The 14,008-nt window shown below is 40.1% G+C and overlaps 1 protein-coding gene across 7 annotated transcripts in view; it reads left to right on the top strand.

Moving 5' to 3' along the window:
- PPFIBP2 (PPFIA binding protein 2) overlaps positions 1–14,008 on the top strand; it is a 94,280-nt gene that overhangs the window by 39,191 nt on the left and 41,081 nt on the right. For all 7 annotated transcript variants that reach the window (XM_058025555.1, XM_058025557.1, XM_058025556.1 and 4 more), the window contains one exon: positions 13,190–13,279. In XM_058025555.1, coding sequence (XP_057881538.1) covers positions 13,190–13,279 — 90 coding nt within the window. The remainder of the gene's footprint in view (positions 1–13,189; positions 13,280–14,008) is intronic.

The following is a 14,008-nucleotide window of genomic DNA, read 5'->3' as shown; positions in this document are numbered from 1 at the left end:
CTCTGCAAATAACTGGGGAAGTGCTCGTAGTGATGTTGATGCTCTGTTAAGTAGGAAATATCTTTTATATTTTGTGTGAAAACAGAAATCAGGTTTCTTACATTAAAAAAGCCTGTCTAACCCTGAGCCAAGTCTGATTCTTGATTTTCATCAACAAGTATAAGGCCTTAGGATTGAGTGTGTCTTATGCTGGGAAAGAATTATTTGTGCATCTGCAAAATGTTATTTCTTGTCTGATTCCCAGGATACTGTTTATTATTTTTAAATTATCACAAGCATAAGTAAAGCAAGTATGCTCATCTACAGAATGCAGTGTATTTTTTTAAATTTTGTTCCAAGAGTTTCTCCTTCCTCTGTCACGTAGACATTATCAGTCAGTCACAATTAATACTCTAAGACAATTTTTCTTGCAGGAAATATTTCATCTAGATTCCTGAAGCCATTTTTGCCATGAAAAAGGGATTTCTTCCTCCATTGTCTTCTACATAAATGGCCTGAGTTTCTCTATACACAAGTATTCCCATATTTTCTCTCTTTTTTCACTCTGAAGCCCTCTCATTATTCTGAACCATGAGAATAACACATGTGAATTGGCATAGTGAAAACATTTTCCCATTTAAAATCTGGTCATAATCCCTTTGTTTCCAAAGCAGCCCAGGCACTAGGACTGGGGGGAAAAACAAAATTAAAAAAAAAAACATATGCAGAGGAAGATATGTAGGAACAGTTGATAATACTAATACTACTACTACTACTACTACTACTACTACTACTACTACTAATTATTATTATTATTATTATTATTATTATTATTATTATTATTATTATTATTATTATGTTATATTGTTTTAGTTATTATTATTATTACCTAAATAATATTTTTGTTAATTAATATTACTATTAATTCATTATTGCTTAATAATATTAATTTAATATTATTAATATTGTTAATTTAATAATATTAATATTATTAATTTAATAATAATTATATTATTAATTTAATAATATTGAATCCATTATTAACAATTGACATAATAATTCTTGGGAATTAGTAAATTTTTTTAGCATGGCCATGCTCACTGGGCTCCCCTGACGAGGCTGGGAGGATGCAAACCTGGACGCTTCATTTCTAAGAGAGCAAGTGTACGTTCTTTTAGTGTTTTCAGGGGCTGATGGGAATATAAAATTGAAACCAGAACAATCTAGAAATTATTGATGAAAAGGAAGACCTGGAGGGCTGCTCTGACTCCTCCTATTCCTTTGCCCTTTAATTTCCCAGGAGATTCAGAGACAATAGAAGAACAAGATTGACCATTTGCATCTGTGCTGCACCAAAACCTACATTTTGCCACAAATAAAATGTAAAATTGCTAAAACAGGGCTACTAAATATAATTTGTGTGTCCCTAGGGCCCTTGCTGGGTGGGAGAAAGAGGAGGAAAAGTGGTGGAAAAGCTCTGTGCTTCTTCAGCTCAGTGTTGGTAGAAGAGGGAAAACACCAGACAGTGCCTTTCCCTCCACAGCTCTAGGAGGATTTCTGGGTGTTTTCTTGTCTCTTCATAGTGGAATGGAGGGACATCAGTGTAGCTGATCATTTAAAGCGTTTTTGCTCTCAGTTTCAAAGCTCTTGCAGCACGTTTGTTTGCTGTTTAAAAGAGACTGCAAGCCTTGTTTGAAGTGTTTGACGTGCTGGCTAAAAGCAATGGCTCACTTAGCTGAGTGGGCTTTGTTTTTGACTTTACAGCACAAAAATGTGAAATTGCTAAAAGTTCTTGGGCTGGCACCTTTGGTGTCCTGCAAATGGAGTTTTTAGTCCGATCAAGTCTGGCAGCAGTCAGCAGTTTGCTATGGAAGTAGGGAACTGGCAAATAAACCCTGATGGGTTATCATACAGCTAATGGAGCACGTAAACTTTGCTAACTTGAAATATTTTAGTGCCCTACATTGTATTGCCATAATGTGTGTGTTCTTTTACTTTTGGGGACAGCCCTGGAGAAAACAGACAATTTGATGGGTGCAAGAGAGCAAAAGCTGGATCAGCCTCTCTCTAGAGTAACACTTGAGGGTGGTGGTTCTGTAGTGGAACTTTGTTTTTCTTTGTTTTTAGCTCTCCACTGAGCCAGAAACTTGTGCTCAGTGAAGAGCTACACACAGACCTGAATTTCCTGAAAATAAGAAAAACATACAGTGGTAACCTGATGAAGCAATGGTGAGAGTGCAATGTGTTTTCCTTATTTTCCCATTGCCGAGAGAAGCTAACCTGCTTTCCCAGTGAAATGGAAAAGCATTCTAAGCAAATCCGGGGCAAGAGATTTGCATTCAGCTGGTTTCTGAGAGTTTCAGGCCAAAGCTCAAACAGGATGTAAAGTTCAGAATGCAGGTGACAGGCTCCCAGAGAGCATGTGACTGTCTGGAATGTATGCTGTCAACATTCTGGCTGATAAGATGCAGAAAATTCAGACACCTTTTAATCAGGAAGAATGACTCACAGAAACCAAGGCTCCTTCTCATGATCTCCAGCACAAGTGACAAGGTAGAAGTAAGGTATGTTGTCGTTTTTAATATTTTTCAAAGGGAAAAAGGATGCAGGTGCCACACTGGGGCACTAGATAGTTCAGTAACACAGTTTTTATGTAGTTTTAAAAATTAAAAACAAAGTCATTAGCTGATAAAGTGTGGTGGAATGTTTTAAGAGAGGCATTTCCTTCTTCCCTGAATAAGACTGAAATGGGAGTCTTGGAGCCCATGCTTTGAAATGGATGAAATGTGGAACTTTAAGGTACCGTAGTGGTGGTATTATGGGATATGCAAGCTGTGAGATAAAGCTGAATGTATTTTCTAGTCTCCATAATTAGATATCAAGGTTTTTTGGGGAAAAAATGCTTTATACTGTTGGGCATTCTTGTTTAATGTCAAGACAACCCCTATTCTGTCTCCAGCTTGTCAGCCATGACATGTCAGCTGTCATGCACAGGGAAATGTACTCTATTAAGTAATTTATTTTTTTTTAATGCACTGTTGATGATGCATTAAGATTTTCTTCCAGACAGTATTAGCTATTCAAGAATAACTCCTCTCATCCATTTTCAGACAGCATAAAATAAGTATATTCTATGCTCAGGGCAACCCAAGTCAGATCTGTCTTGTAGCATTGCTTTTGGAAACAGGCAGGTCTTTTGTCCTCGCATTTGTTGGTGATTTTAGGTATCCCAGCACCTTTAGAAGCCTTGTAGCAGTGACAGAAAAAATTGTCATGTTTTTCTTGTCATGTAACTTTAGGTAAGAACAGATAATAAGTATATGAAGGGAACTGAAAGTCCAGGTTTATATCCTTCTCTCTTACCTTGTGTTGTAGGAGGCTCTCAAAAGAGCCCCATCGAGTTAAAAGCACCAAGAAATGGTTGAAATATTAAAAACCCACATCCCCTTGAAGAAATTTTGTCACATATTTGTGACTTTCCCAGTCTGGAGTGTGGGTGGGTGCCTGAATGAGGCTGGTCCCTGTAGGAAAGGCCTTCTACAGCTTCAGACTTTGAGTCCTTTGTGTATAACATAAGTACCACAGGCAGCCTTGGCACTGGTTCTTCCCAGCTGCTGGTTGGTGGCTCCCTAAGCCCAGGGGGCAGTCTGACTGTAGGAGCTGAAGGCAGTGAGGAGATAAGCAAATGTTCTGAGATGATCACAAAGGTTCCGTGGGGGCAGCTGCCTTTGGGCCTAAGGAGACATTGCCCAAGCAGCTGTCCTTGTGTGTGTAACAATCAGCTGCCTGGTTTAAGGCCAAAGCCACTTTGAACTAGGGGGAGAAACAACACTGGAAACTGGAGTTTTATTGGGAAAAATGAGGAGTTATGGATAACTGCTGTGTGGAGGCACTAGAGGACACCGCAATAACAGGCAACGCTTTAAACTTCCCTTCTTGCCAGAGCGCTGCGTTGCACACGTATTTATCTTGGTGTTGCAAGTTTGAAAAGTTGCCATGTTGTGAGATTTCAGCTTCAGCAGGAGCAGACAAATATCTTGGAAGGGTATCATCATCTTCTGTTAGGATGGAAAATCGCCTCTTTGGCAATAGCAGTGTTTATGGGATCATTATCTTATTCACAGGATCGTCCTTGAATTCCTCCCCTTTTATAATATCTTTTGAGAGGACAGGCAAGTAATTCAAAAAGCAGAACTTATTTTTAGGTTTAGTCTGAGCCTGAAATAAATTGAGAAGGCTGAGTAGTGTTACGATAAACAGGGAGCAGAACAGAGACAGGAAATAGGGGGTCTTTGGTAATGAGTTCCAGCCACTCTTGAAACAGAAAGCCAGAGAAAGCACTACTTGAGAATAGTTTCTCAGTGACAGCTTAATAATTTTTAGCTTGTTATTCAGCATTAAAGGGGAACAGTTCCTGCAGATTGATGCTGTTCTCGAAAGATCCTTTTTTAAAGATCATTTAGCAAGTTATCTTTTTAAAGTTTTTAGGCTTGCATTGTTCTTGCTGCAAACCGATCTGCTGTTTAAAAAAACCAGATGTTTGGGGGGGGAGCCTGAAGTTTATACAGTTGTGTGTTATATATACATCTGTGAGAAGCCTTTGGGATAAGCCTTGTGGGACAGGGGCAGGGGATTTCTGCTTCAAATATGACCAGGCACTGAAAATTTCAGAAGTTGAGGGTTGAAAGGGGAAGAAATCACAGCTACATCCTGTAGAACAAAGCAGAGCGCTTGCTTCCAAAAGTTTCTTTTAACCCTGGGAATGTGACTGCTGAGATGGGCCCAAAGCATGGATGGTGAGATTGATATTTACAAGCACTTCACGTGGCTAAAGAGGGTAAGTGATTTGCTGGGCTTTGTTTGCTCTTTCTAAATGCACATTTAGCAAAATCTCAGTGAGGATTCTCTGCTTGGTGAAAAGAAACTCATACAGTGCCTCAGACTTTAAATGGTGTGAGTTTCTTCATGAGAGGTGAATCAAAGACGTGCCTTGGTGTAGGAGGAGGAGGCTTAGGGAGGGGGGAGAAAATCAGCTGTCTTTGTCTTTAAAAATGAAACTCTAGGATCAAACTTTGAGCAAATGGCAATAGATTCTGGCAAGTGCTCGTGCCTTCCGGGGATTGCAGTGCAGCAAAACAAATCCTGCATGGTAACAACATATAGCAAAAGAGAGGAGAGGCTCTTGTTTACCATGTTGTGCTTTAAAGGAAAAGTTTTCTGCACCAGATCTCCACTTAAGTGATTCTTCATCGGGGTAGCTGTGTGAGAGACCTCTCGGGATGCCTTTGTCTCGGGTAAAAATGGTGGTGGTTTTCTTCTGTGCCTGTTACTCTGCTAAAAAGATGGGGTTTGTTTTTTTAAAGGCAAGGCTGTTAATTTTGTAAATTTTGTTGATGAACTGCCCAGACATGGATTGACTGCATGAAATTGTCTTTGTCTTCTTTTTTCAAAAGTAGGTTTGTGCAGTTCTCTCATCACGTTGAAAAAAACACTTTGTCAGCTTTTACGGTTTTTTATGATCTGAGTATTTATTTTTCAGTGTTAGAAAAATCCATGAATGGGATATGACTAGATCCCTCAGAATAGGCTGTTTTTTAAAATTAGAATATGGATTTGTGTGTCATGAAAGAAGCACATTCTCTCCTTATTCTTTAAAAATCTGTTTTAACCTGTGTGTACTTTTCCTGCAAATTCTTGCCTGTCTATATATATGCACACATGAATACAAATGCTCTCTTGGTTTTTTATTAGCTGTATAAACACAAAATATCTGTCAATTCTAATGTGAAATGTGATTAGGAGCATTTCTTTTGGGTAGTTTCATGAATGAGTGTAAAATATCAACGATGTGTTGGTCTTTTATAAGAGCTTGAGCATCCTGAAGTTAATTTACCAAATATTTGCATCAGATTCTGGAAACTTCACATTTGCGGAGGGATTAAATGGGAAGTGAGTGGACAGTGAAGAAGCAACAGGAAGTAGCTGCTGGTAACATTATACTCTTAGTTTAACCTGTGCTCTGTGCAGTTAAAGCTAATTATTTATTTTAAAACACGTATTTTGAGCTCACATATTAATTTGCTATTTAAATGAGGTTATGGATACAGCGTGTCTGCCACTCCTGCTTCCAGAAATTTCATTTCTGTGAAGACATGTTTGCTAACAAAAAGGTTAATGAGGTCTGCTGCCCTCAGCTTGAGGGCTGTGCTCAGAAAGGACACGGTGTTCAAATGGAGCACGAGGTTTTACAGGAATTAACAATGCTCCTGCTTTTGCTGCATGTAATTCCCTTTATATCAGGTACATTAAGGAGAATATCAATACTGCTGCTTTTCCTTGCAAGCCCTTTAAAGGGGTGAGCACATGGGAGGGAAAGGAGGAGGACTGAGACTGATCCTGCATTGTTCCCAGAGGACTTTAAGCAGTCTGCTCCCAAATTCCTTTGACAAGTGATTTAGAAACCAAAAAAGTTGAAACAATCTAAGCTGCTTGATCAGTCCTCCCGTCCAAGAATCCCAATGTCTCACAGAGTCTGGCACTGACTGTTACAGCACATAAAGATTTCAGTTTCTGCAATCATAAACTGTTGCTTTTTGGCTGATAATAAAATTGTGAGTTGCTTTCAGAGTAACATGTGGCATTTAACAGAGAATAACTGCAGCAGACTTCCATAAAGCCTTGGTGAAGTATGCCAGAGCTGGCTCAAATTTCATCATTAGCAGAAATCACTTCAGAGACCCAGATGGGTTTTGATGTTGCAGGGGTTGGCTAGGCTGGGTTTGTGTGGTATCTGTGGCTTGGACTGCGTTAGGGCAGCAAACAAAAACCAAAACCACGAGATCCAGGCAGGCAAAACAACAGCTACAACTGCTATTTTCAAATGCTCATAATGGAGGGTCTGGTTTTAAGCAGAATTCTTGTAAGATAATGTGTACAGTGGCATCTTGCAATGGCAGCAGGGGAAAAAATATTATTTAGATCAAACTGAAATAATGTGTCACCACTCTCCAGCTCTTTCCACTGGACTTCATTGGTGTCCACATGACCTGTGGAAATGCTGGGCCAAGAGTGGCCAGAGGGATTGAGAAAGTGGTGGCAGGAAAACCTGAGAGCATGTGGACAAGGAGGGAGGGCAGGGGATGTTCCTTGTGTATAAACATTGTGCTTTTAAATTCACAAATTCCTTGTGTATAAACATCGTGCTTTTAAATTCACAGCTTGGCCAGCAGTACAGTCATAGAGCAGTGCTGGGCAGTCTGGGGGAAGGGTTTTGCAGGTAATTAATACAGGGTTCTTCCACAGGGCCTGAGTGTGGATCTGTTAAAAGTTTCATTTGCAAACTAAGGGACTTGAGATACCCCCACTACCTGGAAGTGTCTGGTTTTTAACAAAGATTCTTTTGTTCTCCCAATGGACTTGGCTTAGAGGGTTCACATACAATTTTGTGTCCTTCTGTTGCTTTATTCTTATCTCTTCACCCAACCTTAATTAGAAGACACCATTCCAGATAAACACCATACAACCTATATTTTGGTACATAGACAAGTATTTATAGCCCAAAATGATTAACATAAATGCTAATATTAACTGCAAGATGTGTGGCACAGAGCTGATGGCTGGCCTGAAATTGGTGTGCATTGGTTTTATGCCTTTCTTTTTTTTCTGGATGAGATTCTTAACCTGTACTAGCAAGAGGTGGGGTGATCAAACCCATGATGTAGCCATTAAATTCAAGATATTGAGGGTGAATCTTGTGGCTTCTGTAAGGATATTTTCTTGTAAGACATGTAACTGTCTGGAGGAAAAAAATAGGTATTTAGAAAAATTATCCAGATAAAATAAAAATATTTGTTTAAAAATTCATTTGGTTTAAGGACTACCAAAATTTACCTAGCTCTGTCTTTGCTTGGTTTCAGACTATGCACTGTCAGCTTTTTTCAAGTGACTGCTACTTTCATTTAAGCAACCAGCAACAATGGCAAATAAAAAATCCTGCTGTTGATTTACTAATTGCCTTCAGATGAAAGGCAAGAGTTATAGATCCAGAAATTGTGTTCCAGCCCTCTCCTCCTCCTTTGAGGTAACTGAGGGAATGCACATACATTGAGATGGGTGTGTGTCTGAGGTAGCACTAACATGCCAAGAGATTAAATTTTTGCTTCGACAGTCAGAGGCAAATAAAAATGTTTACTGTGTAAGCTGCTCACTCATCACTCATCATAACACAACTCCTTGTGACTCAGACCATAATTCTAGTGACCAAAAAGACTGCTACAGAGGTGGAAAAACCATGCACTTGTAAGCATTGTCAACTCCAAACAGGCTGGGGAGAGAATGCAGTGTGCATTTTCTGGTGTTGGAATGCAGTGCATTTTTTGTGGTAAAGCTGACTGCCTGGACTCTGCTGGCCATCCTCCTTGTTTTCAGCTTCTAAACTACAACAAAAAGCAGCACATCAAGCATGTCCTTAATCTTAATTAATACATTAATACAAGTATTATCATTACCACAGGCATCCTATGCAAGTATCAGTGGAGCAGAAGGTGATCCATGTGGCTGAGGAAGAGAAGAGGGTTATGACATAATCTGTCTCCTCACAGAGGCGGGTGACGTGTTGAAAAAGCTCACAAATCAGCACTTTAAGTGACTGCCAGGTTTCTTTTCCCAGCTCCTCCCCTCTCCACAGCCCAGGGTGAGATCCATGGTGTTGGTGACAAATTTCTGAGTCACAACTTGCTGACCAGCTTCAGAAGTTGGAGGGGTTAGGGTTAAAATGAGCTGTGTTGGAGATTCTTGGTGCTGAAAAGGCACACCTGAGGAGAACATCAACTGACCAACATTTCTTGCCAGATCCTTTGGTACTTTTGCGGGTTATCCCCGTTTTAAATCAAAGCTACTGAATTGTTCTCCAAAGTCTGAAATTTTGTGTGTCACATGAGAAAGAAAATTCAAGCCTTTTTCTTGGAAGAGGACTCAGTAATGACTGGATCATGTAAGTGATACTTAGACCTTCCCAGCAACTTTCCAATATTATTTTCATATTAAATCAGTGAGCCAAAGAGAGATTAGGAAAATAAAAATGAAGAAGCTAAAGCAGGTGATGGAATGCATTTTGACACCCCCCCCCCCCCCAAAAAAAAAGGAAAGCTTTCTTTTTCTTTTCTTTCTCTAGAACTGGGAGTTACAGCTGATTTGGAATTGTTCCTGGAAACTTTTTAGGTTAATATCTCTTGCCATCTGATGGGCAGTAAAGTATATCCAAAATTCAGAATTTCTGAGGAGACTGTAATACAGGTGCTCCAAGAAATTCTTCACAGCTCCTGGCTTCCCATGGCTGGGACAGGTCACTCTTCAGTGGGTAAAACCACACTTCAGTAGGATGTCCTGGCACAGAGTGGTGGTGGATAGTGCCACATCCAGCTGAGGACTGTCACCAGGGGTGTTCCCCAGGGATCAGTGTTGGACCCAGCCCTGTTTGGTGCCTTTATTGATGATCTGGATGGGGGATGGAGTGCACACACAGTAAGGACAAAGATAGCACTGAGGAGTGTTGATCTGCCGGAGGGCAGGAAGGCCCTGCAGAGGGATCTGAACAGGCTGGAGAGATGGGCCGAGGCCAATGGTGTGAGATTCAACGAGGCCAGGTTCTGGATGCTGTCCTTGGCTCACAACAACCCTGTGGAGCACTACAGGCTGGGGACAGAATGGCTGGGCAGAGAAAAGGACCTGGGGATACTGGCTGAGAAGGACTGAACATGAGCCAGCTGTGCCCTGGGGGCCAAGAGGGCCAATGGCACCTGAAATATTGTCCCCAGCAGGACAATGGCACAGAAATAGTGCCCCCAGCAGGCCAGGGCAGTGGCTGTCCCCTGTGCTGGGCACTGCTGAGGCCAGGCCTCGAGTGCTATGTCCAGCTCTGGGCCCCTCAGTTCTGGAAGGACATTGAGGGGCTGCAGTGGAGCTGGGAGGGTCTGCAGGGTAAAAGCCCTGTGAGAAGCAGTTGAGGGAGCTGGGGATGTTCAGCCTGGGGCAAAGGAGGCTCAGAGGTGACTTTGTCACTCTCTGGAAGCACCTGACAGGAGGGTGGAGCCAGGTGGGGATCGGCCTCTCCTCCCAGGCAGCCAGGGACGGGATGAGAGAAATGGCTGAAATAGTGCCATGAGAGGTTCAGATTGGATGCTAGGAAAAATTTCATCACAAAAAGGGTTGTAGAACATGGGGACAGACTGCCCAGGGAAATGTTGGAGACATCGTTGCTGGAAGAGTTTAAAAAATGTGTAGATGTGGTACTTGAGGACATTGTTTTATGGTGAAAATGATGGTGGTGCTGCTTGGACTTGATAATCTTAAAACTCTTTTGCAGTCTTAAGAATTCTATGATTCCTGTAGGCAAAGTATTTATGGCATGCAGCTGATTTTTTATCTGCAGTAGTACTGCCATCAGCATATTTTTAGCTACCTTGCCTTAGCATATCTCCCCTTCTACTTTGTTATCATAAACTTTTTAATGTGTTTTGTGCAATCTCTCTCATTCTTTCATTGGAGGAGGCATAGTTAACATATTTGCCTTATAATTTGTCTAGCCCATGCAACAGTTTGGTCAGTAATACTGGATCTTCTGAAGTAACAACTTTATAGGAAATCCTGCAAATTCAGCCTTTTAGACCTGTGTGACCACACGACCAGTGTTCATTTATTGTTTGGGAGCTCTTAGAGCAAGCTGTGGTCTCGTGTTTTTTGTGCTGTGGGTCCTGTATTTATTTTCTGCTGCTACATGTGACATCTTGCTCAGTTTCCTCTCAGTCCTGGCTCTCACAACTGCAGAATGCTCCCCAGCCATCCACAGATGGCCTTGGTTCATGTTACACTGTTTTATCTTGTCTTTATACGTGCCACAAAGAATCACCGAGGCTCAAACAACTGTTGTACATCAATCAGACACTTTTATTTAGCAGGTCATTTTTCTGTCTACTGTACCTTCCTGTGCTTATCTGAGGCCTTTCTGGCTGACCTCACACCTGCATATTTAGAGCCACTTCTGTGAGGTCTTGATCCCTAAAACTTGGTCAAAACCTTGTGACAAAAGTATATTTTGAGTAGAGTTTACACGTTCCTCTTTTGATGATGAGTGCTGGTAAGTGAGGTGTGGAGTGAGCACCTGCACATTCTGTTTTCAGTGTCCCTGTTGGCCCCTTAAACAGGCACAAAAGACCAAGATTATTGAATTTAGAGGTGATTCTAGTTAAGGGCCTTGCAGCTATGGTTAAAACATAAGAGCCAGATGCACGGGAAAAGAGTATAAAAATAGAATGCAAGTCAGCACAGACTTGCTCAAAGTTATACATTTAAGCAGAAACCTGGAGTAAAAGCAGAATGAAGAATGGGCTGGCAGCTAAATAAAAGCATTTTAAAAGGATCTGGAAGTTATAGGTCCTAGGCTGAAAAGATATGAATTTTACTGTATGTTTAATATGGAAATAAATATGGCCCAGGAGTCTGTGAAAAGGTTTTGCCATTCAAGCCAGTTTCAGCTGGAGTCCTGTGTCTCCTCTTAAGCCTTTAATTTCAGAAGAAGTTGGGAAATAGTCACTGAAGAGGAACAAAAAGAAAGCAACAAAATGAATCTTGAAAAATTAATCTCTGAGGAAAAGACAGAAAAACTCATATTTTCTTTCACAGGATGAAGAGGGACCTGCTAATTAGAGATGTAGAGATAATCTTCAAATATATCAAAAATCTCTGAAGTGAATGGAAGGACCTATGTTTTAGTTTATGGTGGTATGATAACCATGAAGTTGAAGAGATGATTCAGACTGAGCACAAAGAAAAATGCTCTCATGATGGGTAGGGAGGAAGTAGATGGAGGAGCTGTGAGTTCCGTCCCTGGGTGTCTTTAGAAGAAGACAAAACAAGAATATTCCAAATATTCATTAGCCCTAGGACAGAATAGTGAACCAGAAGATCTCTTCAGACATCTTTCAGCCCCTGTTTGTTGGTGCCATAGTGATCTTCTCAATTTCTTTCAAATAATCAGAGACAAGGGTGCTTGGTTTCTCTCAGCTTACAATGGTGCCACACTTGTATTCATTGCCACACTTATATCTAGTTCAGCACTTTATGGCTTGAAAAGCATCTTTTGATAGGATAAAAATTTGGTTTCTTGATTTGAGTTAACTAGCACCATGTTTATTTTCAGCTTTTGTTTTAGGTTTGGGCCTGTTGGTTGGGCCTGTTAAGAAGCTATAAATATATTTAATTGAAAAAAATCTGTTCACAAATGTTGAGTTGAAAAAAAAAAAAGGCATCTGAGGAGGAGGATTATAATTGTATTGGTGCCATTGTGCAAGAAACTATAAATGAGCAGTCAGCTGCAGTGGAGGGGAGCTCCTTGGATTCCTGTGTGAGCTGAAAATCCAGGCTGAGTGTTGAGTTCCCTGGCAGAAATGCAGTGCCTGCAGTGGAGCTGGGAAATCAACCTCTGGGGGCTCAGGTTACTTTTGATGCTCTGAGCAAGCAGCTCCTTTCCCACAATGTTGCAGGATGAACTGAGGAGACTCTTCTAAACTTAAAGAAATCCACAGATATTTTTTTTAATGGTGGCGTTTCTATGTGAAGTAATAAAATTCATAGGAAATGGGGTATAATAGTTAAGGACATAATAAAAGGTTTTGCTCCCTAGAGCCTTTTAGAAGTCACTAAGTAATTGGGTGGCTAAAGTAGCTCCTGATAAGAATTTGATCCTTTAAATAAATTGTTATTTGCCAACAAAAAACTTGTAATTTTCTTTCAGTAATTTCTAGGAATAATACACCTATAGCAATTTTTACCACTTGACAATAAATACAAGATTCATTACTGTGGAGAATAGATATTTCAAATTAAATGGGTTTTGTTTTGGTAAGATGGTATTTTCCATTGAAATTACAATTTTCTAGAAAATATCAGTCATATTCATTTACCACTTTTGAATGCTGTAAATGAGAGAGTATTCAGAATACAGCTTAAAAAAGGTACATTCTTAATGTACATTATTTTTTAATGTACATTACAGGCTTAATACACATGAAATAAACAGTTCTGATCTATACACACATTTTTTTTCATTTTTTTTGTCTTGTAAGAACTGCTTAATATACAAAACTTTTATTAATTGTTTCTTGAAACTTTAACTGTAAAAATTCTCACAGCACTTTTTTTTTTCCCCTCCCAGTCACAGGTGAACCATCATTCATCCAATAATGAAACTTATCAAGAAAGGCTGGCACGATTAGAAGGTGATAAAGAGTCCCTCATCCTTCAGGTATGTCCAAAAGAGAGAAGAATTTTGTCTGCATAATTGATATCCAGCACATAAAAGCTGAAGTGGCAGAATATATTCTGTCAAACAAATGTTAGCAGCTCACCAAATGTAGCTGATATTTAACCAGGAATTAATTTGTAATCTGTATAATCCCTCTAAATGATTCCATGGTGAGGGTGACCTGGTGGAGGAGAGGGGTGTAAAAGCAGTAAAAGTGGGGGGGAGTGGCAAAGGGATTAAAAATAATTCTGTCCCAGGCTACAGCTGGGATGGTGGTTCTCATTCTAGGTTTGCTAGCTTGTGCCAATTTTCTAGGTTCTGTATGCCACTGTTTTTTTAAATGAACCAGAAGATCATTAAAAGGTAGGTAGATGGAATTGGCATTTTTTTCCTGTTTATATGCTGCACCAAAATTGTTTACATCTTCTAAAAGCTTAAGGGGGAGGGAACAGGGACAGAGAAAATTTGACAGTAAAATGCATGCCTAAGCTCTTCCAGGTTTCCTGTTTCTCAGTTTACCAAGCCTTTTTTCAAACAGATCCTGTGTCCCATGTAAGTTCTCCTCCTGGAGAAAACACATGTTGCACAACTTCAAAGCAAATTATTTTTCTGTGTATTTTTGCTGGTACTGAACTGTACATTCCATGCTTTTTAAAAACCTGAAGCTGGAGATCATTTAAATGGTCTTTGCATATCCTTTCCCTTCATGCTTTCAAATGCATATTATAA

The sequence above is a fragment of the Melospiza georgiana genome, chromosome 6, assembly GCF_028018845.1.
Source record: "Melospiza georgiana isolate bMelGeo1 chromosome 6, bMelGeo1.pri, whole genome shotgun sequence".
Classification (NCBI taxonomy): Eukaryota; Metazoa; Chordata; class Aves; order Passeriformes; family Passerellidae; genus Melospiza; species Melospiza georgiana.
The sequence above is the reverse complement of the archived record's forward strand: the minus strand, read 5'-3'. Positions and strand labels throughout refer to the sequence as shown.